Below are 25,471 nucleotides of genomic sequence, written 5' to 3'. Positions count from 1 at the left end.
GGTTCTTCTTCTTCTTCTCTCTCCCCCCTCCTGTCTCCAACCGAGGATTTGCTTTGCAATTTGTGGGTGCTGAAGATTTTTTTGGCTTCGAGTTGCAATTGGGTCGCTTTCGTGCGGTTGCTCTTACCCAGGAATTTGAAAACTTGACTTTGGATGGACAGTGGGTTCGTGGATATCAGTTGTTTATTAGTGCAATTTGTGCGGGTGCTGATATCAGACGCAAACCTGGCTGAGCAGATCGTTCATCAACCCGTCCATGTCCTTTGCGTTAGGCCTTCTCATTCCGATTTCAATGAATAACACATCTCACGGACAGCGTCTCGAAAGAAGGAAAATGAGAGAGACGAGAAGACGTGATTGTCATTATTTTGCTGTTGCGTTTTTCTTTTCCTTTTTCCCTTGGCTGTACAGCATTTTCCAATAGGAAATTGAGCTAGTTGAGACGGCTAAGCCCGAGGTGGTTTCACCCGCGAGTTTTAATCATCCGTCCAGGATTTCAGGGATGGTCAGTTCCTATCCTGTAACCCGAAACCAGATCAATAGATTAGGATTAGTATTCCTTTTGTGAATCCGACACCGATTATGTCTACTTTAAAATTGCTGAAACTTAAAACTGATTTACAATGTAGTTTTTAACTTTTAATTTGACCAATATACTTTATGAACTTTAACCCAATATGTAACGTGGTCCCGAACTTTTAATTTGAAGAGAATTATTTTACCGTTTAAGCATCCTATGCTACTGCAATTAAAGAAGATTTTTTCTTTTGATCGGCAAGTTCTATAAGAAGAGGGATGGATGGTGGGATTTATCCGGTTGTTGGCTATTTTTTCCGCTATTGTTGTCGTGTTGGGATTGCGCTTGTGTCAGCTTGCGGGTTGAAAATGAAGAAGGCGAGTTAAGAGCAAGACTTCGCCATGTTCGGGAATGAGAGAGAAGAATTGGTGAAGAGAACCGGGATAAAATTAATATTTGACTGGTTCTACTGGTCCGGTTCCCATCCAATTCAGCACAAGAAACCCGGAATCGAACCGGGTATTTTCAGTTTTAATTTTGTCCAGTTGATCCGGGATTTGTGCTCCGCCCTAGCGGATTCTAACTGAATTCCTTTTCTGTGGGCTTGACCCGAATTTTCATCCAACCCGGTCGAGGACGACCCATGTGGACATTTCAGTTTCCGTACTTTGAGCACGGCGGGCCCTAGTTGCTGATTTCATTTTTTTGCGGTTCTCACCCAGTGGGACCATGGATTCAAACGTGTGTATCATAGAGAGAGAGAGAGAGAGACGCACCGTTTTTATAATTTGTAGTTGAATTGGGCCCAATCCAGCCCATACTAGTATGGACTGGGTTTGCAGCAAAATGTAGTTTCTACGTATTAGGTGCGCTGGATGCATTCCGGGATCACGTCGATCTCGGGCTAGGCCGGCTCAAATCAAAGGGTTGAGCCCCACGCTGATGCCTGGTCTACCCTCGACTTTTTTTTTTTTTTTAATAATGGGGTTTTTCATGTGTAAGATGGTTATGACACTTCAGAACGAACGATGGTTTAACAGCAAGACGTTGAATGGTCCGTTTTGATCGCGTATCAAAAGGTGCACTCACCCTTCAGAAGTCATCATCCCTAATTTTGGTACTATGATTCGGTATTCATCTTCGTGCGGCCCCGTCTTTACAACTGTCGTGGCTGGCGGGTGGACCTAGTGATCAAGATCAGCGGGCTTTGGGCCTCAAAGCCCGTGTTGGTCCAATTGCGAAAGGGGTTCCCGTGATGTCACCTAAGGCCAATCCAATCCAGTCGGCTCTTAGGGAGCTGCACGCGGATGCAGAGTGGGAGGCCCCGTCTCTCGTCGGTCGAGAAAAAGCTGCCAAGTCAATCGTCCCACCGGCCGACCAAAAAGGGCAGGAAGGAAACAATCTCTCTCTCTCTCTCTCTCTCGCTCGCTCGTGGCGGAACCATTCGTGCCCGCCCCGTGTGGCCATTTCCTAAGTCATGTGTTGTCGTATGATTGGGCCAAAAAGCTGTTGGACAGTCGTTCGTTATCGGCGAACGGTACCGACACCACTTGGTCGCATCATCGGCCGCGGGTTCCTGGGTGCATGACGCAGTTCGCGGCGACTTTGGCATCTAGTCAGAAAGCCCGACTTTTATCCGACTATTATTTTCGAAATCTCCAAGCGTTACCTGATCTGAGATTACCTATTTTTAGGTGCAATCGCTAGTCGACACAGCATCGCCGCACATCTGTTAGAGACTAGTCAACGCATTGACCGGGTCGTGTACCTAGATGGGAATCCCCCGGCGACAGATCCCCTGTGACATTATCGTTTCGCAAAATATTGTGGGAAAGTAATTTTCTGATTTTATCTTCCAATATATTATGTTTTTTAATACTTTGATTTCTCAGAAAAACGAGTCGATGGTCCCGTTACTTAGCCGGAAAAATATATGACCATAATAGAGAAGGGCTATTGCACAAAATACGCTTTTTAAATAATTGCTCCGTAGATCCTATATCCATCCATAGGAAGAAGAAATCATAAAACGAAGGGGATTCTTATTTATACAAATAGAATGGCCACGGTAGTTGCATCCTACTCCCCAATCCCATGGTCAGGACCTCGACGGTGAGGCTCAAGCCTCCCAAGGCCAAACCTGCAACCTTGGTCGTGGCTTATGTATTTTTGACTTTTCTATAACAATCATTGAGAAGTGACTTCCATAAGTGCAACCAGGTATAGGAAAAAACGAAATGATTTTCCTTAAAAATAAGTTGTCTTGAGAATACTTTCTCAATGAGCTCAAAAAGCACTTGTCGTTTTTTCTCTCTTGTGGGGGCAACACCACCTAGTAAAGGTGATTAGTTCCAAGATAGATGGTTCTCATCCTAGAATTGAGAACCATTTGTTAAGGACCAATTCCGCAAAATGCGAACCGTGAATCACCCGCTCGTTTCATAGATCCATTCGAGAACCGAACCACCGGTGTGGTCCGGTTCCCGATTGGATCCCTATTACGATCCTACCGAGCATCAACATCAATTAAAATAGAAAAGAAAACTAGTTTTGGATAAATTGGCCTTGGATTAAACCTTGCAACCTTGATGGAAATGTTTGACGCAAGGTTCAGTGTAATGCGGCAAATGGAAGAATGATAAACTATATCAAGCTTACACTTTGGACACTTGAAGTTTTCTACTAGAATTGCAAGTTTTCAGTTAGAATAAAAAGATTGAAGGTCATAGCAACGATTGTGTTCTACTAATATTTCATGTTCATCGAGCCCACATTGCTTAAGTGCATCCAACAATGTGAAAGAACAGCTGAGAGTGCATTAAAATAAAACAACGGAAATAAACCAACTTCTCAAGCTTTGAATATAGAATCGAGTCTACAAAGTACAAAGAACCGGTCTGGTTGGGCTAGTTAGATAGTTCTCACCGGAACCGAATCGGTACCCGTCGATTCTAGAGAATTGAAATCGAAAATCGGACCGTTACACACTAGTTCTATCCAAAATCAACAAGTTGTATACGGTTTGGTCCAATTTGGATGGATCATGACTTTTTTGCTCACTCCTGCCACCTAGTAGTTGCTGCTAATCCGTTGCCATCCATGTCTCTCTCTCGTGATGCCTACGTGGGCTCCACCATGACACGTGTCGACGTCTCTCGCGCCTTGTGTCCACGTGCGTTGGTGTGGGTAGCAGCTGGTGGACAGCTCATAAACCAATATGGACCGTCAATTCACGTAGAAATCAAATATATATACAAAGTCACCGTCACAGTCACAGGTCATACATTGGGTCAACAATCATCTGTCAAAAGTATCATATATACATACCCTCGAAATATTTGTTTAACCATAACATTAAAAATAAATTGTTAAACAATATCTTTAACATTGAAAACATAAATACTATTTTCAAATTAGGTGTAATTAACGAGTATGCGGAGAAGGCTCTTTATATTTTGTTATCTTATCGTGTCAACAATGCAAATAAATTTAAAAAGCTAAATAGGTTATTTATACGACATATCATATGGTAGGCCAAACTCGATAGAACAAATAAAATGAATATACTTAAATTGGACGTGGACCTATGCATGCGTCAATCTCATCAATCTCTCCGGTCAAAAAGGTGGAACCGTAAACAATTGCTCTTTTACAAACCTACTACCTTTTTAAATAAAAAGGGTTGGACCGAGACAAAAATCCATTTACTACATGCGCAATCTCGTCAATCTCTGCGAGAATAGACAAAACAAACGAAACGAAGTACGATCTTCTTAAAGTGATGAGAAAAAGGATTTGACGCTATTTTCCACATATATAAAAGTACTTGCAATTTTGCTACATGATTGTTTAGATTGCACGATCAAAATAATACTATTTATGTGTTTCTTTCAAAGAAGATATCATTGTAGAGAAAAAAATATTTTTGCCGAAGATCGTTTTTCCTTTTACAGGTTTGAAATTCATTTTCCTAATCTCAAGCATTCATATAGTTCCATCGACTGATATTTTCAGTGGACCCAAATGGGACGAAAATTGGGCAAATTGATTTGCGAAAAAATTCCTTCAACCGAACAATCACACCTTACATAAATTTATATGAGTATGCTATAATCGTTTTCTTTGTTATATCAGGATATTAACAAATAGTACGAGAAATAAATGGAAAATTGAAGTATTTTTATCCATACACGTGTGTGTATACACAACTGCAGCCTTTTTTTTTTTTTTTTTTTTTTTTTTTCTGGTCGGAACAACCGCAGCTTTGTTGAATAGTGCAATGTTGCAACATATTTCGCCGACGTGGAGGCAAAAGAGCTGGAAAAAGGAGAGAAAATCTTAAAGTGCCTAAAAAAACAACACGTAATGACTGGAAGCCACGTCGAGTGGGGCCCACAAACCAAAACCCTCCTGCCCTCCTGCCGAGACGCTGATCTCCTCCTCCGATGCGAAGCTGACTCACGAATGACGAATTTTAAGGATGTTTATTTCTAACTTTATCCGCCACTAATCACCTCACCTTCTCCCACCAAAACAAGAAAAATTCACTTTCATTTTCTACTTTACTTTTTTTTTTCTAAAGATTTTTTGGCCTGAATCTCTCTCTCTCTCTCTCTCTCTCTGGTTCTTGCCAACTAGCATGAGCTTTTGCTGTGGCCTAACTTTGTGAATTTTCCTTTTTCCCAGGTTCGACTTTCTAGTGGGATTTAATAAAAATCAAATCTTTTTTTTTTTTGACAGATGAGGTTGAAACTTGGAACTCGACAGTGGACAAGTGATTGGTAACGCACAGATGATGGTAATAGAAAAATATTAAGGATTGGAAACTGGAAAGGTGGGAATTTTCAGGGAAGGACTCAGGATCTCCGAATTCTCAGGGAAGGACTTCTCTGGCCAATTATAAATAGCCCTTGATTTTTCACAGTCCCAATATGCAGAACAACTACTCAGAACGCCCTTTTCATTCTTCTCCCCTCTGAATATTTGATCTCTTCCTTCTCGTATCCTGAGTTGTTTCGGATTCGGTTCTTGCGTTTTGATTCGAGATGACTATCCTCATTGATCAGCCCGAGCTCGGTAAAATCTCTGTTCCTGTGCAAAGTTCAGTTCGCGACACAAGATTCAGTTCCTGTTGTTGATTATATGTTTGATCAGCAAGTTTGGAAGGAACCCTCAAAAGTGGAGCCAAAAAAGATGCTGCTTCTTTGTTTTTTCTTCTTTTTTTTCCTCCTTTAATTCTTGAGAAATGGAATTTTTGCTTGATTTATGATAATTTCCTTTAGTATGAGGATGCAGACTTGTGATTCTATGGAGACCGATCTCTTCTCTGTTTATGTTTATGGCAGTGGGGGAAGAGGAAAAGAAGGTCCTCGTTGAAGAAAACGGGTTGGTACTTGATGGTGGTTTTCTGGCGCCAGAGACAAATTCTTTTGGCCAAACATTTAGGTTGTCTCTCTCTCTCTCTCTCTCTCTCTCTCTCTCTCTCTCTGTGATGTGCAAATTTGTTGAGCCCACTATGTGGCCCAATGGGCCCAAAACGCATGTCCCGGCCCATAGCGGGAGCTGTGAATGACATCTGAAAGTTTTCACACGTTCAAACTTCTTTTGGTGGTCATTTTGCATGACCAAAGGTGGTTCTGGTGATGCTCGCTTTCATTACTGTCCATCTTCTACTTAACACTGTAATCTGACTTGAATTCGGGAATCTTTCTTTTTTTTCTTCTAACAAAATCAAACATTGATTGGATCTGGAAACTTGAACAGGGCCTATGACGCAGAGAGTCAGAGGCAAGCAGGAGTGGAGAACTTCTACAGGATCAATCACATCAGCCAGACATATGACTTTGTAAGCCAACCCTGCAACAATATCTTCTCGGCCCATAACATGTTTTTTTTATTTTATTTTTTTCTTTTTCTTAGCGATTTCAGAATCAATTGACCATTTTTGATTTGTTGTTTGTGGGAAATGGGCAGGTGCAGAGGATGAGGGAGGATTATGGGAAATTGGACAAGGTGGAGATGAGCATATGGGACTGCTGTGAGCTGCTGAATGATGTGGTGGATGAGAGTGACCCTGACCTTGATGAGCCCCAGATCGAGCACTTGCTCCAGACTGCTGAAGCCATCAGAAAAGACTACCCCAATGAGGATTGGCTTCACTTGACTGGCCTCATCCATGGTACTACTAAAAAAATTCCCAAGTACTTCTTGAGATTTAGGATACTTGTCCATTACTTTGTTTCAGAAAAGATTGTGCTATCAGGTTTTTACACTTTGCTTAGAATGAGCAATTAAGTGGACTGATGAGTCTTAAATTTTGATGGTCATAGATCTTGGGAAAGTGCTGCTTCATCCAAGCTTTGGGGAGCTTCGTCAGTGGGCTGTTGTGGGTGAGTCAAATAGGTTTTCTCAATTATCATCAATTTAGTCCAAATTCAACAGTATCATGAGTTATCATCTTGTCTTAACAATTTCCATATCCACCCGATCGAGTTGCAGGCGACACGTATCCTCTGGGCTGCGCTTTCGACGAGTCAATCGTTCATCACAAGGTAATTCCCCCAGTCGATATTGATTCTGGATAAAAACAAAACAAAAGTGGATTCATTGCTTACGTTATTAATCCTTATACCTCTTTTGATCGGGCAACAGTACTTCAAGGAAAATCCAGATTACCACAATCCAGCATACAACACTAAATATGGAGTATACTCAGAAGGATGTGGACTCAACAATGTTCTGATGTCATGGGGCCATGATGATTATATGTATCTGGTAACAACAGTTTTGCCCTTGATTATCGCAAAATATTTAAGTCAAGCATCAATCTAGATTTAGATTGCTCTGCTGCTTTTATAAGTAAAATTTCGAGTTTCTGAATTTCGGGTTTTGTTTCATAAAGGTTGCCAAGGAGAACGGAACAACCCTGCCTTCAGCATCACTCTTCATCATCAGATATCATTCCTTTTATTGTAAGCGGATTAATTAACCACCCATAATTAGTATGCACACATAGAAACACTTTTCTTTGATCTTTTCTAGTTAAAGAGGCTGAGGCTAACAAATGCAAATGCAATTTGCAGCTTTGCATAAGTCAGGATCATACAAGCATTTGATGAATGAGGAGGATGCAGAGAATCTTAAGTGGCTTCAGATATTTAAGTAAGTCCCAGTTTGTTCTCTCTCATTGGTACCAAAAGAGAAATTTCAATCAAATGATTTGATAATTGCCAGGCACCTTTACTTTGTATAAGACCAAACAAAGAAAAAGGTGTCCAAACGAATAAGTCTAATTTAGACTTTTCTGTGCACAGCAAGTATGACCTTTATAGCAAGAGCAAAGTCCGGATAGATGTAGAGAAGGTCAAGCCTTACTACCTCGCCCTTATCGAAAAAGTGAGCATCACTTAAACCCATGTTCCATTTTTTTAAAAAAAATAAGGTACTATGTCTCTCTGTTCTCACCTTGTTTAAACTCTCACTTCTACTTCCGCAGTATTTCCCAGCAAAACTGAGATGGTGAATTGGGGGAAGAGGTAATGAAGTCTGTGACAGATAAAGAAGTAGGGCACATGGTTATGAATCAGCTGTGATTGTTGATTAGAGATCAAGAGTTCAGATCACTGTTGGTGATGGCTGTCATGTAATCTTTACTTAGGATCTTGTACATCTAATGAATGCATGTAGCATTTCTATGGAATAATAAGACCCGCTTCCGCCCGCACATTAGCTTTTTACGCGTAACTTTCATGAAAGCAATGCCATTTCTATTTAACCCTTGTGAAAAATCGAGGGTCAATCGTCGAAAGTAATGATTCACACAATGCATCATCTAAGTCTCGATTGTGAAAAGACCGATCACAGCGACCGCCATTTTTCTTGTAGCGTCTTCAATTCAAAACGACTCAAATTGTGATCCTAAAATGAAGACCATGACCATGACTAATGCATGTACAGGAAAAGTCAAACCCTTCATTTCAAAGTTCAAACTTGGCTGCGGTTTGAAAAAATTGTTTAAGTTACAGTCCAATGTCAAAACATGTTACTCTATATATTCTGTAAACTCCTCTCATCTACTATACTACAGCAGAGACCACAAAATATAAGCAAAAAAAGATGGGGAGTTCAAAACCAGTCTCCGTCTTCTTCTTGAGTCTCGTCTTCCTCGCTATGGTTCTATCGCCGCTGCAGCCTTGCAATGCCATCCGAATAACCGAGCGAGGTAAGAACAAGTCTCTGACACTTTATATGGTTGATATTAAACTACGGAAATAATATGATCTTGAACTGTAGAATTTGAATGTCAATGAAAATTGAACAGGTTTAGGAAGCGTGACGACACCAATATGCCCTGCTTGTGTGTGTTGCTCGCCTCCACCGCTGGGATCATGTTGCGCCTGCTGTGCTACTCCTATTGGAACTCAGACCACAACCGGGTCTCCATGAGAGATCAACTGTTTACTTCAGACAGCTGCTAATAACTAGTATGAATAACAAAGCAGCTCGGAAATCGGATTAACTAATGTTGATTCAAGACGTTGCCGTGTGCTGCTTGGAAATTGGAATAAGTGTAAGCATGATCACTAATTTCTTGTTGTTGAACCAGGGACATGTTCTTATGAAGTTGAAAATTTTCATGCTCCATCATCAATGTTCTCATTTTAGCCCCCCAGCCACTTTGACCAACGTGGAACATAAATTTCCATTACGATCTCATGAGTTCATTGGATCAATCATAGAACGAGTATGCCTGGTGAATTTTTCGAGTTTAATTGGACAGTAGTGATTTTCAGCTTCGACAATCCAAACGACTCGCCCAACTTACAAACGAAAGATGGTTGTTCGAGCAACAGAAATCGATTTTCTCGAGAGAAAAAAAGTCGCACAAGATCAAGTCGTATTCATTTTTTAAGTCGATCGTGCTAGCCAACGCGTGATTTTCTGATTTTTCACGATAACTATTTTCCCGTGACTCATCGCGTTGTCGCGCCATGTGAGGAGTTACCCCCCATGAGTACTAAGGAGTTGATGAATTTCTTGAAGGGGCTATGGCTAGAACAATGATAAGATCCTAAATCTGGCAATGGAACTTTGGTCCCAGATTGGCATTTAAACCACCCAATTCATTGATGGGTCGGAACGTAAAGACTTCTCGACCCCATTTGTGGAATGGATGACAGTTAATGCTTTGGAAGAAATATTTAGCAGATCTTCTACTGTCGTGCACCTAGAACCAAACATGCTAAAGACTGTTCCTCCCACCGAACCCTTCATAACTTCACTGGTTGACTGAACTTTTCGTTCTGTCACGGAAATTAATACGACTGCTGGAATCACCGAAGAGGAGGGATCGGAAAGCTGGTGAAATATCCTTTCTTCTTGACAAGCACCCTACAAAATTCACCGGGAGTGAAGCCGTACCCAAGTGATGCTTGGGCGTTCTGTTAAGGAGAGCTTGGAACCGGAACGGGTCATTTCGAAAACTTTGGTTGTCAATCTAGCTTTTCCAAAGGCGTTCCTAGTTTCTGACTTCGAGCGAGAGTCTTGAATCTCAATGCAGATCTAGAAATGTTTCATGGCATAGACTAGTCAATTCACATATCCTAGTGCATCAACGCCTAGTCGAAGCACCCGACGGGGGATGCCGCCATAAAAAAACCAGTTAAGAAAATCTGTTACACAATCTAATGCGGCAAATAGCAGCGACATAAACGCAAATGCCCATTCAGAGTCTGTCGCGTCCCTTTATTATCGAAACTCTCTGTATGTACCTCTGTGATTAGTCTAAGGGACAGATGAATCCTCGGAGGAACTGGCTGTTTTTTTTTTTGGTGACCCAGGGGACCCTTGCACGGCCGGCAGCCGGGGGTAAACCCCGGGGGCAACACGTGCTAACCACCACACACGTGCCACTAGTTAAGTCACCCCGCAACGCCTCTGGGATTCGAACACTCGACCTTTTGTGAGAGGAAGAGTGCGCGAACCAGCGGCGCCACCTAGGTGGGTGGTGGAACCGGCTGTTAATGGCTACAAAAGACTAAAACATCCTAGTTTTTACAGTTAGAATCTTATCTTTCAACATTCATAATCCATGAAAGGAGACTGTGACAGACAGGCAACAGCTTCTGCTCCGACCTCGCCCCTTTGTATTGATGGTGGTACTTGTATTGCCCCAGATCTGCAATACTCCCCACATATGCACTACAGTCTACATCAGTGATCAGTCCCATGCACGTTATCCCTTTATTTTCCCAACTACCATGATCATTGCAGCCCCTGCATTGTTAGGATATGCAAGGATACACAAATCTCGGACCTCTTAACCCTGAAGAAGGCACTAAAGCAAATAATTGCATGAGAAAAAGGAGAAAGAAAGAAAGAAAATATCTCTTGCATACAGAATAATGCGAACATTATCATGCAAGTTGGGGGGGTGTGGGGTTGTTACATCAGTGTGTGCCAAAGCAGGCCTTTAATGCTGAAACCAACCACTCCAATTAATTTTCACAGACTCCCATCTTCCTTCTTTAAGATCTGTCCTTGCTTGCTCCCCCCCACTGGAAGGCTGCTGCCATATAAGGGCTTTCTAGTTTAGCTTCTGCAATGCTAATTCAAGTGACTCGGAGGCTGTTTGCACGCTCACTCGAGATGGGGATCAAATGGGCGTTGTGCTTGGCATTGGCAATGGTGGGATTGGCAAGCGATGCTGGGAATGCACAGGACTCAGGGGTCACCACCACTCTGGTGCCAGCTATCATTACATTTGGGGATTCAGCTGTGGATGTGGGCAACAACAACAACCTCCCAACCATCTTCAGGGCCAATTACCCTCCCTATGGCAGGGACTTCACCAATCACGAACCCACTGGCAGATTCTGCAATGGCAAACTAGCCACTGACATCACTGGTTAGCGCCAAGAAAAGATAAAAGACAGAAAGAGACTGGGAATTTGCCTTCCTTGTCTGCTAAGTTTTGTTTTGCATGTCCCAGTTGTTAATGGGTCTCTGTGTTTCTCCCTCATTTTTTTCTCTTACTGTCATGAGCAGCTGACACTCTGGGATTCACGAAATACCCTCCAGCGTATCTGGGTCCAGAGGCATCAGGGAAGAACCTTCTGATAGGAGCTAACTTTGCTTCAGCTGCATCTGGCTATGATGAGAAAGCAGCCCTCTTGAATGTAAGAATTGACCACAAAGTTACCTAAATCATTTTTTCTTTGTGGGAAAATTCTCTTCCTTATACTTAGTAGAGTTGACTTGACCTTCTTGATGCAGCATGCGATTACGCTGCCTCAGCAACTTGAGTACTTCAAGGAGTACCAGGGGAAGCTAGCGAAGGTGGCCGGAAGCAAGCAAGCAGCGTCCATTGTCAAGGGCGCGCTATATATAGTGAGCGCGGGAAGCGGAGACTTTCTTCAGAATTACTTTATCAATCCTTTCGTCAACCACGTCTACACTCCGGACGAGTACGCGTCCCTCCTCATCGGCTCATTCTCGAGCTTCATGAAGGTAACATAACTCGGTCCAAACCGGATAGAACCAAAAATTGCAGTCTTGAAACCATGTCTATCAATTATACTGGGAGCAAACTTTAATTATGTGAACAGGGGTTATATGGCTTGGGGGCTAGGAAGATTGGAGTGACCTCACTACCACCGCTGGGTTGCTTTCCTGCTGCAATCACCCTGTTTGGGGCCCATGAAAGTGGGTGCGTTTCTAGGATCAATACCGCTGCTCAGGGATTCAACAAGAAGCTTAACTCGGCAGCGGCGAGTCTTGAGAAGCAACTGCCAGGAGTGAAGATCGTGGTGTTCGACATTTTCAAGCCACTATATGACCAGATCAAATCTCCTTCTCAGAATGGTAGGGGACATGCTCCTGCCACTGCACCCACCGACAGCATATACAATCCTGGGATTGTTGCTCTAACAATTATCCGTCTTCCTATTCTTTTCTGTAGGTTTTACAGAAGTGAGGAGAGGTTGCTGCGGAACAGGGACGATTGAGACCACGATATTCTTGTGCAATCCAAAGTCGCCAGGAACTTGTTCCAACGCCACCCAATACATTTTCTGGGACAGTGTTCATCCATCTGAAGCAGCCAATCAAGTTCTCGCCAATGCATTGATCGAGCAAGGCCTTTCCCTGATATAAATATTTGTGGTTTTCTTCACTGAATACGTCGTCAAACTTTGAACTTCTTTTTGTTCAGAAGTCGGGAGAGGAATAAAATTCCCAAAAAATCTATTTTCAATTTCAGCATGCTTCGTGGGCAGTGTTATTGATGGCAAAATGTCTCAATTAGATTGATTACTGTTGAAATGTTAATTATTTAGGCTCATTGTTAGTAAGGGTATTTTAGTCTTTTTTTATTAGTGAGCCCTAGTTCTCACTATACATGTGTAATCCCTCATTATCAAATAATGATGATTTCCCCCTTCGTTTTCATGGTATTAGAGCGTAGACATTTGATAGAAACATGATCCTAATTGAGAATCTCAAAGTAAAACATACGAAAATAGGAAAAAACTTCAATTCAATCTTTTATTAAATATAACCACGTTATGAGGGAATAATCATATACAAATGTAACAAAATGCTTGTAATCAGACATATCTTTGACACTACATGGTTCCCAAACATCAGAATGCACCAACTCAAAAGGATTCGACACACGACTCCGGACGTGGGAAGGGAAAGATACCCAATGATGTTTGCCAAATTGACAAGCATAGCACTAGATAGGACTCATAGACTCTGAAATAGGAAGAGAAATGACAAAGTATGTCAGATGACGGATGACCATGCGACAATGCATCTGGAAGAAGTTGGAGGTGGTGCTCTTCTGAACAGCAGCAACGATAAGATCTTTGTTCAGGTAGTATAGCTCATTGGACTCATGCCCTCCACCAATCATCCGTCCGGTCCTCGGATCTTGAAAGACACACCGAGTATAGGTAAATGTCATTGAACAATTTAAATCTCTAGTAAGGGAACTAACAGAAAGCAAGTTACATGGAAAAACTGGTAAATGGTAAACAGATGAGAGAGAAAGAGAAGGACCCAAGGTTATATCCCCTTGACCAGTGATATGGGACTATGAACGGTCAACAAATGTAACGAGCGAAGCTTGTCGATACTCCAATGGATCCCAATGTGAAGCTTGATGTAGAACATGGCGACTTACTTCATGACCCAAGTAAGTATCCGAGACTAGTGGGTAAACTCAACTATTTAACTGTCATCCGACTAGATATTTCTTTTGCTGTTAGAGTGGTTAGTTAGTTTATGAGTGCTCCTCGCACTACATATTGGGAGGTAGTACTATGTGTTGTTAAGTACTTGAAGGGAGCATTGGTCAAAGGGCTTAAGTTCAAGAACCATGGACATCTTAATATCATGGGGTACTCTCATGCTAATTGGGCTAGCTATCTTATTGATAGGAGATTGACTTTCGGCTATTGTGTGTTTTTGGGAGGCAATCTTGTGAGTTGGGAAAGTAAAAAGTAATGGGTTGTATCTCGATCAAGTGCAGAAGTGAAATATCGTGCTATGGCTCATGTGACTAGTGAGTTGTTTTAGTTGAGGATGTTGTTATCCGAACTCAACATGCCATCCTTAGCTTCTTCGGTTCTGTGTTGTGATAATCGATCTGTTATGCATATTGCTTCAAATTCAATCTTTTATGAACGCACGAAGCATATTGAAGTAGATTGTCATTTTATGGAAGAAAAGATTCAAAACAAGGAAATAACACTTCAATACACACGGACCGAAGACAAACTTGCTGATCTTTTCACTAAATCGTTACGGGATAGTAAAGTGGTTACTTTGTATAACAAGTTGGGGCTCTTTGATGTTTATGCACAACTTGAGGGAAGAGTGTTGAAATGTTAATTATTTAGGCTTATTGTTAGTAAGGGTATTTTAGTCTCTTTATTAGTGAGCCCTAGTTCTCACTATACATGCCGATGTAATCCCTCATTATAAAATAACGAAGATTTCCCCCTTCGTTTTCAATTACAAAGATAGATTTCGTAAAGTTGGAACGAAAAAGGGAAAGATAACAGAGCAAAAAGAGGGAAAACGGAATACAACTGAGTACTTGTTATCAAAATGGCAAAAAGCCACAATACCTGTGGCAACAATGTACTTACAATCTATTCGTCAGTAACACTTACTAAATTCGACAAAGGAAATGGAAGGAGTATGCTCAAGCAGCAGTAGAAGCAGAAAGATTCGCCAAACATAGGGCTAAGAACAAATGCGTAATGTCCCCCCATTCAGTAGTTTAAGCAGCGAGCCGATTTGGGCAAAGCCATGCCGCCACTTGCAATGGTCCTAGTGTTTGCATCCCTCAGCACTCGATCTGCCTTGTTAACCTGAGCAGACAAGAAATTTGGAGAGGTGATCAGCTTCTTAACATCAGAATCATTCATTTCCGACAGCATCCCAGTTATCTTTGCAGCATGCTCAGGCTACAAAGGAGAGAAAGACATGGAGATCAGAAGCAAAGAACAGTAAACAAAAATAAAAGCCATTCTCAAAAGACAACTTGTTAAATTTGACAGACCTGAATATTCTCGACAAGTGGATAAAGAAAGTTCCCAAGAGTTGTAGTACACGTCCCTTGGGATGATGGAGCAGGTAGACTTCTGGTCCTAATGGTGGTGTTTTCTGTAGGCAGAAATTTCTTGTTGCCCCTCTTCCTGATACCTAGTCCAGAAACCCTGGGCTGGCAAAATTTCTGATCTTGCCCGTGCAAGCCAGAGTTGGAATATGTCGTTGGCTGAAATAAAGCATGTAAATGCTGCGGCATCAAAATTCATTTTAGATGTCCAAGTACACAGAGTAGCAGACAGAAAGTGGGCTACTGACTAATCCTACAGCACTAATCCTATTACTTAGAATGCAAGGGAGACACAATAAATGCATGGGTCCCTAGATAAAAAAAGACCTACATGATCTCCATAGACCCAATTCTTGGAGCTAACCACTTGTGTTTGTGCGTGCCTCCAAGGAATCTGTCAAAGATGTAAACAAATGAACCAGTTAGTGACCAGGACAACGATACTGGCAAGGATGCTGGTTGCTCAGGTTTCATGGAGAAATATTGTAGTAATAAACTTTGCATTGCAAGCATTACAGATGTGGAGTGATATTCTCTGTAACTTTCTGTTGCATATGGAAGGCCAGCATTGGCTCCAGCATACTGATGGTGAATTGATTGGGACAGTAAAGTGTATGGAAGATGAAGAAGGGGGATGTTGTAAGGGGGTGCATAGCGTTGGCCTGGTAGAGCATTCACGTAAGAATGATGCTGAGATTGAGGTTGAATCTGGGAGCGATACTCTTGTAAATTTCTGGAATGATCATCTTTCTGCTGAGCAATTGCCACATAGAGAGGTTTACCTTTGAAGATGATTCCTGCAATGATATGTACAAAGATTAAGTTTCACCCAGAAATATACCAGACAGAAATACAGGAATTGTAAAATACCATTCAGTGCCTTCAGTGCTCTCTTTGCTTCTTCACAGTTGGAGAAACAAACAAAACCAAAACCTTTGCTCAATCCATTGTCCTCACGCATCACTTTTGCAGAAGTTATTGTCCCAAAGCTACTAAAGCATTCCTGGAGTTTGCTGTTATCAATGGACAAATCAAGGTTCTTCACATACAAATTGCAAGCATTCTTCTGAATCCAACCGCTGCACACCACCTGGTGAGCATCTTTTAAAAGCTGTTCCCTTTCAGCTTTCTTTTGAGCCCTTCCAACAAACAAAATTTTCGACCCTGTTACAGAACTTTGTAATGTTAATAAGAAAAAGCTTGTTATGTAAAGAAAATGATTTCGTCCAATTTTAAATCAAGTGTAACACAGAATTATCTGGTTTTTTTTTTCACCCATTATTATGCCATTCAAGGCCTCCACAGCTTTCTTTGCGGCTTGTGGTGATTCAAAGTTGACAAAGCCAAATCCCCTTGATTTCCCATCAATGTCCTTCATTATTACAACATTGGAAACCTTCCCATATTCTGAGAACTTGTCTTGGAGATGATCCTCCGTAATATTGTCCCCCAGATTTTTCACATATAAATTCGTAAATTCAGGTTCTTCACTAAATGACGTTCTTTCACTTTTCTTGACAAATTTGGAAACATATCTGCAAGCAATGGTATAAAGAACGTATTTAGTCGAGAATTCCCACATGTACCGAAGTAGAAAACCAAGACATAAATATATAATGGGAAAAGGCAGGTGCATAACGATTGTTGACAGTAAATCCTGATTTAGCATCAGAGAAAGAAATCGGGAAGAAATAAATCAAAAGTACCAGAGATATCTGTCACCAATTTCCATTTTCAAACTGAGTAAAGGAAGACGTGACAAGGCAGGTCCTTAATACAGATAAAATATTTTGATAAATACGCAGAAACCATATTATGCTAGGCAGGGCTTCAGTACAGGTATTTTTCATGAAGTCTATAATCGGCATAGATACTCTTTTTTCTGCCATTTCTGCCAATATATCTTGGCTAGTGACAAAAATTTCAGGCAAAACAACTATAAAAGCGATGTCACCGGCTATAGCATTTATTTATTGGGAACAGAGACAACAGAGGGCTTACATCTTCTTCCCCTCGAGTATGGTATCATGGAGGGCTCTAAGAGCACTAATGGCTGATTCCTCAGATTCAAACTGAACAAAACCAAATCCCTTACTCGATCCATTGTCTTCAGCGACCTTGCAAGAGAGTATGTTACCATACTGGCAGAAAATGCTTTGCAAACGTGCACTGCCAATTGAAGGGTCGAGGTTCTTGACAAATAGATTTGCATTTCCAGCCTTCCTTCGAGAAGGGTCTCTCTGACACCACATTATTCTCATGGGCTTTCCTTTCAGCTTTGAGTAATTTAGACAAGCCAAAGCCTTAGATGCTGTAGAAAACGGAAGCAGCAAAAGAGAACAATTATTTGCAAGTCTAAACGGATCAAAAAAATTGTAGCACACCTGTGCAAGAACGCATATATGAATTCATAGACCAAAGTGGCAGGAACATATAGTATTGCTCCTACAAAAGGCAACAACTAAGTGATTGAACAATTTAATTGGCAAGTTAACAGGTTCTGAGGAAAAAAAGGCGATCTTGAGAAATGGCAGGTGGTTGCTGCATTTCTTCTTTTAGACAAGTTATGAAATCAAAATTATGTGCACTTCCACGATGGAAGAGTCACAGCAGATAAATAAGTGCAGCTGATGTATAGAAGATTGGACGAAATCAATAAGCGCAAATGACCAGCTCTGACCTCATTAATTTCAAAAAATGGATATTGGTGAAAAACCTTGTTTCACTTTACAAGCAGGGAAAAAGCAAGAACCAAGATAAACTTCCGTTAGAAATCTGCCTAAATAACGAATGCATAATTCACAATAACCAGCAGTAATAAACTAAGTTAAGAGAAACTAGAGCAAACAAAAGAATTCAATCGTAAGTAAAAAGAAGAAAAAGAAAGAAGAACTGGCTACGCAGGCTACTTAAGCACAGTCGCTTTTCAAAACCACACACTTGTTTCATTTCTCAACAGCACCGGCAAGATAAACCCCCATTTTGGAGAGAAAGAACCGTAGTCATCGACCATTTCACTAACAAATCGAGAAGAAGTACGACACGGCCACGAACGACAGAAGCACCATAAATCAATTCGCAAGCCTAATAAGAAAATCCACAGAGGCCGAAAAGGAAATCACCAATAACCGTGGAAGCCATAATAAATCGCAACGACCATTTCGAAAACCCGGGCTTGCATCATGCAGAAACGAGAACCGCACACAACTCCAGACGCACGCACAGCACAAGCACTTTAAAACCAGAACCACAATCACATTGCACGAAACCTAAAACAGAGCAACCGAACGAACTGACCAACATTCCTATGCACCCGAGAAGTAGAAACGACAAGAAATGAGAGAAGCAACACTATACCGAGGAAGTGAGAGAAGAAGTTGACGTAGCCATAGCAGAGAGACCTGCCGGAGACCGCGTCCCTGCAGACGCGCACGGAGGCGATGTCGCCCATCTCGGAGAACGCCGCGACGAGGTCGGCCTCGCCGACCTCCGGGTGGAGATCGCCGACGTACAGCGAGGCCGGTTGCGGAGGATGATCGCATTTCGACGGCGATTGCGGCCGCTGCTTTTCCAATGCTTGAACTGGATCGTCTTGTGCCGCCATTTTTCTTCGCTCTTCGGTTCTCGGACGGAACGATGGCACAACACCGAAACGTCGCAGTCGCAGTGGCGGTGCAGAGAGAGATTCCGCTTTCGAGAGGGAGATTCTGTTTTTGGGAGGGAAGAGAGGTTCTTGTTTGTTTGTTATAGCGCTGCGAAGAGAAGCGCGTGGGTTTCGAGCGACCGTGACTTTTCCCCCAGCGGAGACGCGTCCCCTTCACTCGCGCTCTGGATATGACGCGTGGCAGGTCTCTTCGCGGTTCATGCAATCAAAACGACGGCATTCTCCTCCGGTAGCCCCGCGTTTCATGAGAGTAGGACCTGTTGATATCATTTTCCTCTGTATCATATGGTTATAGAGTTCGTCTTCATGAATCAATAATGTCCTTCCAGGAGCGGTAAACGAGAGCACAAAAGCCCGGATTATCATCGCTAAATGAATCAGCTGGTGCTGCATAATGAAGTCCGACAATGGTGGTGGTATGGACCGCCTATCCAACTGCGACTTGCGCGATTTCTTTCCCAAGATACATCTAGACAACTGAAAATCGATAGTGACAATTTTCCTTTTCCTTCGAGAATGAGCTTCGCCAGTTGATGAGCTTGCTCGTGCATGCCAAGTCAGAAAGAACTTGCATGAAATCGTTATCCACAGAGAGATGACATTTATCTTGCTCGGAAGATCAAGCACTAATCCCTTTTCAGTATACAGCGGGTGCGAGCAAAATCGACCAAGAAAATGCCATGGAAATTAAAGACAGAATCCAGAGATTACCAGCTAATGTCTTATATACACACAATGGAACCGGGACTAATAATGCGGTTCCAAGCATCTCCTTCCTTAACTTAAAACAGGCCATCTATGATACAGTAATCGCTGCAAAAATGCCTGTCTTATTCTGCAAAATAAACTTTTCTCTGCTTGTATTCCCTTGGTGAATCTATGCAGAGACTGGTGGATGGCTGTCTACCCAAGAACTCAGTATGTATGGACAAGTGTGAGAGATTTCTAAATGTCAAAAAGAACTAAAAGATGCTGATTTCCTATGGATTTTAGGTGTGGTGCTGCGGGAGTCCTTGAGAACCTTCGCATATTTTGCCAGCTCGTACTTCCGAAACGAATCTTCTTCAGGATTTCCAGCCAAATCCGCAGCACCCCCCGAGCCCACGCTGGATTTCTTGGACTGGCAAGAAACCCCCACATCGCTGTTTCGACGAATTTTTTCTAAATCCCTTGCCTCGTCCAACTTAAAGCTTCTCAGTCTACGGATGTCCAAAGAATGTCTAGAGGAACTCAAACATGGAGTGGTCATGCTGCTGCTCAGCCAAGTGTTTCCTGCATCTATGCCGGTTAAAACACTTGAACTGCAACGGGGAGAATCAGACGAGTATGAACCCACGCCCACTTCTAGGGGTTCCATTTTTTCTAATGATGGAGGGCGATTATCATCAAGACCATCTTTTCCCAGAACCAGTCTCCTAAGCTTGCCAAATAATCTGTTTTTCTTGGTGGTGGTGTTTGCCTTGCTGGCTAAAGAGTTATCAACAGATGAATCGTCGATTTCACCGGAATCTGTCACAAACGAGGCTTGTGAGGATGACCATTGATCAGAGTCGAAGTCAATGGAACTCATTGCCTTATCTGCTATCCCTTCCGTGTTAGCATATTCAAGTATAAGCTGCTTGGCTTTCTCCTCGGACTGGGGACTCAGAGTTTTGCTCAGGTCCCTGGCGACTGTTTTACCAGCTGGTGCCTGAAAATTCCGAAGCTCGTATCTTAAGCAGGCATTTATCCATCGAAGATAAACTAGTTCCTCAACATCAGCACATCGATCTGCTTGGAGTTGCTCGATTTCTTTTGACAAACTTTCATTTTCTCGTCTCAAACGCTCACTCTGTTTCTTCAATGCTTCTGCCTGAACAAACAAACAAGATTATAGATTAGATTTGTCTTACTTTAAATCCAATGAGAGAACTTAGAATAGCTGCAAAGATTACCTCTGGATCTTCCAAAACAGAGTTTGCGAGGAGCTGGGTGGACTCCAGCCTCTGAAGCAAATCAGAATTATCCAGCTGCAACCTCAGATTAGACTTTCTCAACTCTTCTACCTCATGCTCCAGTTGTTTCAACTTCTGCAAGTTTGATTGTACGCTCTTGTCATATTCTGCGGCCTTGAGCTCCTGGTCATGCAATGTAGCAACTCTCTTCTGAAGAGTCAATATCTGTTCCTTGTTTTGCTCAGCTTCAAACCTCAGTTTCTTTTTCAGCAACTTAATTTTGGATCTAGCATTGTCAAGTTCAGCCACGACTTTTGCATGATCAGCCACTTGAGTCTCTAACCGACGGTTATCTGCTTGTAGAGATTCAATCTTAAGAGTGAATAGCTTAGCCTCCATATTGTTTATCTTCAAACGGTTTTGGAGTTCCACTACAGCCGCTTCTTGCTCCTTAAGCCCATAATATTCTAAGAGTTGGACCTCAAGATTTCTTTCCCTCTCTCGAAGCATTCTGACCATGCTCCTCAGGTGCTTGATCTCTCCCTCATACACATCTCTTTCCGTACAAAAGAATGATTGAGGAGTTTCCACATCAGACGTGGGGGTCTCAACATCTTTCTTAGGAGAAATCCCAGCACCACAACCACCAAAGTCAAATTCCTTCACAAGATCATTAAACTCAGGCAAGAGATACCCATCTTTATCTCCACTTTTCCCACTGCTTGGAGAGTGGCTAACCATGGAAGGATCAACATAGACTTTCGGCATGTTTGTCTCATCCTGACGGAAAAAAGAAATAAGAGCAGAAGGATCAGCTCCTGTGAGTCCAACTGGGTACACTGGGAACCAGTTTGTCCATTTAAAGTTCAAAGCATCATGAGCACATCATTCTGGCAAATAAACGACTAGCTCTTTCCTGCATATTAAAAAACTTGGAAATGTCCCAAATGGAAAAGGAAGAATGGGAGTATCCTCTTGACGAATCAGCTCCTAACTAGAAGGTTCAATTGAACAAGCACTTAAGTCAGCATCAGAATGATCACACACACGTTTACCCTGTCTCAAAGATTACTCAAATGGAAATTACCAGATCGTTTTGAAATTAACCTGGAAAATACAAAACCCCTGACTTCCAATACCAAGCTTCAGTATAAAATAACAAGGTTAGATATAGCTTACGTTATTCTCCTCTGTAGTTGATACAGTGATGTGCGAAACGTGAATCGCTGTGGTTGCAAGGAGGTCAGTTTTTACCCCAGATCTCTGGCCTTCGGAATGAGCCTCGCCGCCACGATCTACAGACCAACCAACAAGCTATTTCAGCAAAATCCGCAAACAAGATGAGTAAGCAAAAATCTCCAAAAAGGGCAAGTAATTCAATACCTGAAGGGCTGCCCGAAGGAGGCAGTTTGGGTTTGACTCGTCTGTTTCGGATGCGAGAGTAGAGGAATCCAGCAAAAGACAGAGCCAAAACAACCCCAAATTTCAACAGAGTAGGCCTTATACCCCCCTTTTCTCCCACCATAATAAATCGATCTGGTCTAAGTTTCGAGCTCTGTACACGCAACCAAACCCACAAATGGATGAATCGAGAGGAAAGTCATGAATCATCTTCTTCATCTTCCTCCATCTGCATGCAAGCAATCAAGCAAGCAAAATAACGCTTAATTCATAATAAAAAGAAAAACAATTAAAATTTTCGAGACAAACCAAAAGAAATTTCAGTTGCTAATTTCATTTAGTATCGACACGCATAAAGAATCCTGACGCAAAATCACGAGAGAACGAAATGATCGCGTCGACGAACCATATCAAACAGGGGAACAACAAATATCAAATCGAGCGCAAGACTCTTCGGATCATTCATAGGAACCCGATCAGCTCCAAGCTAAACAATACGACGGCACATAAAAACGAAAATAAAAACGGCTCCACTTCCTTAAATCGCTCAATCCGTCACACGCACTCGTCACAGATCAGGTACGTTACGGAAGCGTTTCCCATGTAAATCAAACGAAGCTACTAATTGCATTTTAGAGAGAGAGAGAGAGAGAGTTACTCCTGCGGAGGTTTCCTGGGAGACGCATGGAACCAACGGAAGACGTGCCGGAACGGAGCGGAGCGGGGAACTATGATGATCGCCGACGTGACGCCGTTGTCGCCGTCTCTCCTCTCTTGGCTTCGCGCGCTCCGGTTGCGCAGAGCTTGGTCGGTTGCGTGCGGAGGCGGAACCTACGAACCCGTCCTCAATGCGCCAAGAACGCCTCCAATATAAAAAAGGCGAAAACGAACAAGCGATGGCCCTTGATTCTTGTCTCATGTCAGGGGTCGAAAGCGACGCGCATAAAGTTAACCCTCCTCTCTGCAAATCCTAGAGAGAGAGAGAGAGAGAGACTTGCTTTTCTTGAATGCGGGAGGTGCGAGAAAATCAGGAAGAGGGGGAGAGAGGAGAGGGAACGAAGATGCTTATTCAAAGAAGTTGACGACGACGACGACGGTAAAAGAAAATGAAAAATGGCTGAATAATGATGATTAAAAAAAAAACAAAAACTCCAAAGAAATTAATTATATTTTGGGTTTCATAGTTGAATTTTTTTAAAAACTGAATTTTGAATCAAAAAAAGAGGGACAACTTTCGGGACATGGATAAAGGGGAGATTCCGGATATAATCGGATATTTTCCAAAAATAGGATGTTTTGGTTTGAGAAAACAGTGGACAGGGGTTAACCCGCCAACTCATCCATTTTCCCAAACTCATCCGAAATCAAACAGACCAAGAGAGTGGAACACAAAAGCAGATGGGGGAAGTTAAAAACCCGTCGGGAGTCGGCTCGGCTCGGTTCGATTTGTTCAGCGAAAAACGATTGATTTTGAATATATTTTTTCGAGAATGATCAGCTCGTATTGCTTGTAAAAAAATAAATGAAAAGGAAAAATATTTTGACCGTCTAGAAAAATTCTTAGATATGAAATTTTTGTTGACGATAAAAAAAATTGAATTTCATTGATTGATTATTTCGAGCAATATAAATAATTACTATTATAAATATATTTTTTTGGACGTATTCATTTTTGCGAAATAATCGAAACAGTAATGAAGATATGATTTTTGATCACGAGAGTGTGGCTAGGAGACAAATTGTGTCAACACAGCCGCCGTCCACTTTGATCGGAGAGAGGACATCCACATTCGATTTGACTTTTTCTTCGCCTTTAGCCCAAGTAATAAAATCATCCAGACCAAAAAAACAAATAAAATCACCCAGACACATAAACAAATGATTTTTTTTCATTAAACCCATCGTAAATTTATGAAATAGATTATATATAGTATCATCGCTGTATAGTTGATGAGCGGATGAGCTTAGTTTCACGACCATCCTTAAGCACGCGTGTGATCCATCCGGTGGTAATGGTGCAGAAAGAAACTATTACACTAATTGTAAATCTAATTGCGATTGTAACCAATGAGGGAACCATCCGAAAAATCTTAATTTATGATTACGGATTCATCTAAGCTAAATTGATTACACTAAAATTTAATCAGGGACAACGAAGTGTCTAATTGATGCAATTTTAATCACAATGAACCGGCTACGTACGTATTATTTGCTGATTGTGAGAAATGATGTCTTGAAGGAAAAGCGTCAAAAAAGTCCTAAACATATTATATTAGTGCCAATTCGATCATAATTTTTTTTCATGTGTGCCAATTGAGTCTTAAACCTTTTGCATTCTATGTCAACTCAACCAATTTTGATCGGAAATCGGCGACGTGGACGCCGACGATGCCACGTAAAACGGTCGGCGCTGACATTACCATTATTTAATAATATATTTTTAAATTATTTTTAGTTTTTTTTTCTCTTTTTAATGAAATTTAGGGTTTGGCTAGCGTGCGGTGGTCGGTAACTCTCGCCCGGGGCCCACTAGCCCCGACTAGTGGCTAGCGAAGGTTACCAAACCCTAAATTTTGAGGAAAAAGAAGAAGAAATAACTAAAAAATAAATTTTCTAAAAAATATATATTATTAAATAATGGCCACATCAACATCGACCATCCTACATGGCATCGCCGGCGTCCATGTTAGCGCTTTTCCAACAAAATTGGCCGAATTGACTCAATTGACACAATACAAAAGACTTAGGACTCAATTGACACAAATGCAAAAAAATTAAGACTAAATTGGCACTAATAAAAGATTTATGAACTGAATTGACATAAATGCAAAAAGTTTATAACTGAATTAGGATCAACGCAATAGGTTTAGGACTTTTTTTATAATTTTCTCGATGGATTGACTTTAAGATTATGTTCAAGGTTTTGTTTGAGTGTCTTGATGCACTATACTTACCCAATTTTGAAATAATTTAAGTTTCCAAGTTATTGATGTGCATAACATGAGGTGTAGGAGTGAGCATGGTTCAAAAGTAGAGCCAAGAATTGAAAAATCGATGCACTTCTAGGTTATAAGGTACATATGGTAGGTTTCAAGTTTCAAATATTAGATGGGTAGGTTTCAAGTTTCATATTTTGTGTTTTTTATGTTTTATGCCTTCGGGCAATCCATGGTATTCCACAACGTCAATCGATGCAAGTGTAATTTAGAGCCACTAGTCCAAGCTTTTATTTCCGGCGATATCCACGATTGAGACTTTCACTTTGTTAATGTTTTACTAACTTCGTGTCTGTAAATATGAGTTATAGTTATTAGATTGTAAAAATA

The 25,471-nt window shown here is 41.6% G+C and overlaps 4 protein-coding genes across 7 annotated transcripts; 2 read left to right on the top strand and 2 right to left on the bottom strand.

Annotated features, from left to right (window-relative positions):
* The first annotated feature begins 5,505 nt into the window (after nucleotides 1-5,505).
* LOC115737400 (inositol oxygenase 1-like) lies at nucleotides 5,506-8,233 on the top strand. 2 transcript variants are annotated; one of them, XM_048274040.1, is made up of 11 exons: nucleotides 5,506-5,593; nucleotides 5,863-5,962; nucleotides 6,281-6,362; nucleotides 6,491-6,779; nucleotides 6,847-6,906; nucleotides 7,016-7,068; nucleotides 7,169-7,291; nucleotides 7,419-7,488; nucleotides 7,600-7,678; nucleotides 7,831-7,912; nucleotides 8,013-8,233. In XM_048274040.1, the coding sequence occupies exons 1-11, from the start codon at nucleotides 5,563-5,565 to the stop codon at nucleotides 8,037-8,039; spliced, it is 996 nt and encodes a 331-aa protein (XP_048129997.1). In that variant the 5' UTR covers nucleotides 5,506-5,562; the 3' UTR covers nucleotides 8,040-8,233. The 2 variants fall into 2 exon arrangements, with proteins under 2 accessions (XP_048129997.1, XP_030525369.2); XM_030669509.2 differs by having other exon boundaries at nucleotides 5,509-5,593; nucleotides 6,491-6,695.
* Nucleotides 8,234-11,059: 2,826 nt separating this feature from the next.
* LOC115737355 (GDSL esterase/lipase APG) lies at nucleotides 11,060-12,788 on the top strand. Its single transcript, XM_030669438.2, has 5 exons — nucleotides 11,060-11,423; nucleotides 11,564-11,694; nucleotides 11,792-12,025; nucleotides 12,124-12,379; nucleotides 12,477-12,788. Exons 1-5 carry the CDS (start codon nucleotides 11,120-11,122, stop codon nucleotides 12,668-12,670), a joined length of 1,119 nt encoding a protein of 372 aa, XP_030525298.1. The 5' UTR covers nucleotides 11,060-11,119; the 3' UTR covers nucleotides 12,671-12,788.
* Nucleotides 12,789-14,599: 1,811 nt separating this feature from the next.
* Nucleotides 14,600-18,948, bottom strand: LOC115737354 (polyadenylate-binding protein 6-like). Of its 2 annotated transcripts, none has more exons than XM_030669435.2 (8): nucleotides 18,504-18,948; nucleotides 17,148-17,457; nucleotides 16,422-16,681; nucleotides 16,017-16,310; nucleotides 15,663-15,943; nucleotides 15,478-15,540; nucleotides 15,090-15,305; nucleotides 14,600-14,994 (listed from the first exon to the last, which is right to left on the bottom strand). In XM_030669435.2, exons 1-8 carry the CDS (start codon nucleotides 18,748-18,750, stop codon nucleotides 14,800-14,802), a joined length of 1,866 nt encoding a protein of 621 aa, XP_030525295.2. In that variant the 5' UTR covers nucleotides 18,751-18,948; the 3' UTR covers nucleotides 14,600-14,799. The 2 variants fall into 2 exon arrangements, with proteins under 2 accessions (XP_030525295.2, XP_030525297.2); XM_030669437.2 differs by having other exon boundaries at nucleotides 14,600-14,898.
* Nucleotides 18,949-19,517: 569 nt separating this feature from the next.
* LOC115737353 (protein CHUP1, chloroplastic) lies at nucleotides 19,518-23,139 on the bottom strand. Of its 2 annotated transcripts, none has more exons than XM_030669434.2 (5): nucleotides 22,804-23,139; nucleotides 22,128-22,374; nucleotides 21,924-22,039; nucleotides 20,745-21,524; nucleotides 19,518-20,662 (listed from the first exon to the last, which is right to left on the bottom strand). In XM_030669434.2, the coding sequence occupies exons 2-5, from the start codon at nucleotides 22,267-22,269 to the stop codon at nucleotides 19,763-19,765; spliced, it is 1,938 nt and encodes a 645-aa protein (XP_030525294.2). In that variant the 5' UTR covers nucleotides 22,270-22,374; nucleotides 22,804-23,139; the 3' UTR covers nucleotides 19,518-19,762. The 2 variants fall into 2 exon arrangements, with proteins under 2 accessions (XP_030525294.2, XP_048129975.1); XM_048274018.1 differs by lacking the exon at nucleotides 22,804-23,139 and adding an exon at nucleotides 22,552-22,703.
* Nucleotides 23,140-25,471: the final 2,332 nt, after the last annotated feature.

Source organism: Rhodamnia argentea, chromosome 2 (assembly GCF_020921035.1).
Source record: "Rhodamnia argentea isolate NSW1041297 chromosome 2, ASM2092103v1, whole genome shotgun sequence".
Taxonomy (NCBI): Eukaryota; Viridiplantae; Streptophyta; class Magnoliopsida; order Myrtales; family Myrtaceae; genus Rhodamnia; species Rhodamnia argentea.
This window is presented reverse-complemented; position numbering and strand designations above follow the sequence as displayed.

Excerpts from the sequence above, each read along its gene's own strand:
- LOC115737400 (XM_048274040.1), top strand. The coding sequence starts at position 5,563 with ATGACTATCCTCATTGATCAGCCCGAGCTCG. Across the intron at positions 5,963-6,280 it reads TCTTTTGGCCAAACATTTAG|GGCCTATGACGCAGAGAGTC; the intron begins GTTGTCTCTCTC and ends AAACTTGAACAG. Across the intron at positions 6,907-7,015 it reads TCGTCAGTGGGCTGTTGTGG|GCGACACGTATCCTCTGGGC; the intron begins GTGAGTCAAATA and ends ATCGAGTTGCAG.
- LOC115737353 (XM_030669434.2), bottom strand. The coding sequence starts at position 22,269 with ATGGTGGGAGAAAAGGGGGGTATAAGGCCTACTCTGTTGAAATTTGGG. Across the intron at positions 21,525-21,923 it reads CAACTACAGAGGAGAATAAC|GATGAGACAAACATGCCGAA; the intron begins GTAAGCTATATC and ends TTTTTCCGTCAG. Across the intron at positions 20,663-20,744 it reads CTGTTTTGGAAGATCCAGAG|GCAGAAGCATTGAAGAAACA; the intron begins GTAATCTTTGCA and ends TTGTTTGTTCAG.
- LOC115737354 (XM_030669435.2), bottom strand. The coding sequence starts at position 18,750 with ATGGCGGCACAAGACGATCCAGTTCAAGCATTGGAAAAGCAGCGGCCG. Across the intron at positions 16,311-16,421 it reads CTTGAATGGCATAATAATGG|GGTCGAAAATTTTGTTTGTT; the intron begins GTGAAAAAAAAA and ends GTTCTGTAACAG. Across the intron at positions 15,541-15,662 it reads GAGAATATCACTCCACATCT|ATTCCTTGGAGGCACGCACA; the intron begins GTAATGCTTGCA and ends CATCTTTGACAG.
- LOC115737355 (XM_030669438.2), top strand. The coding sequence starts at position 11,120 with ATGCTAATTCAAGTGACTCGGAGGCTGTTTGCACGCTCACTCGAGATG. Across the intron at positions 11,424-11,563 it reads ACTAGCCACTGACATCACTG|CTGACACTCTGGGATTCACG; the intron begins GTTAGCGCCAAG and ends TGTCATGAGCAG. Across the intron at positions 12,380-12,476 it reads CAAATCTCCTTCTCAGAATG|GTTTTACAGAAGTGAGGAGA; the intron begins GTAGGGGACATG and ends TCTTTTCTGTAG.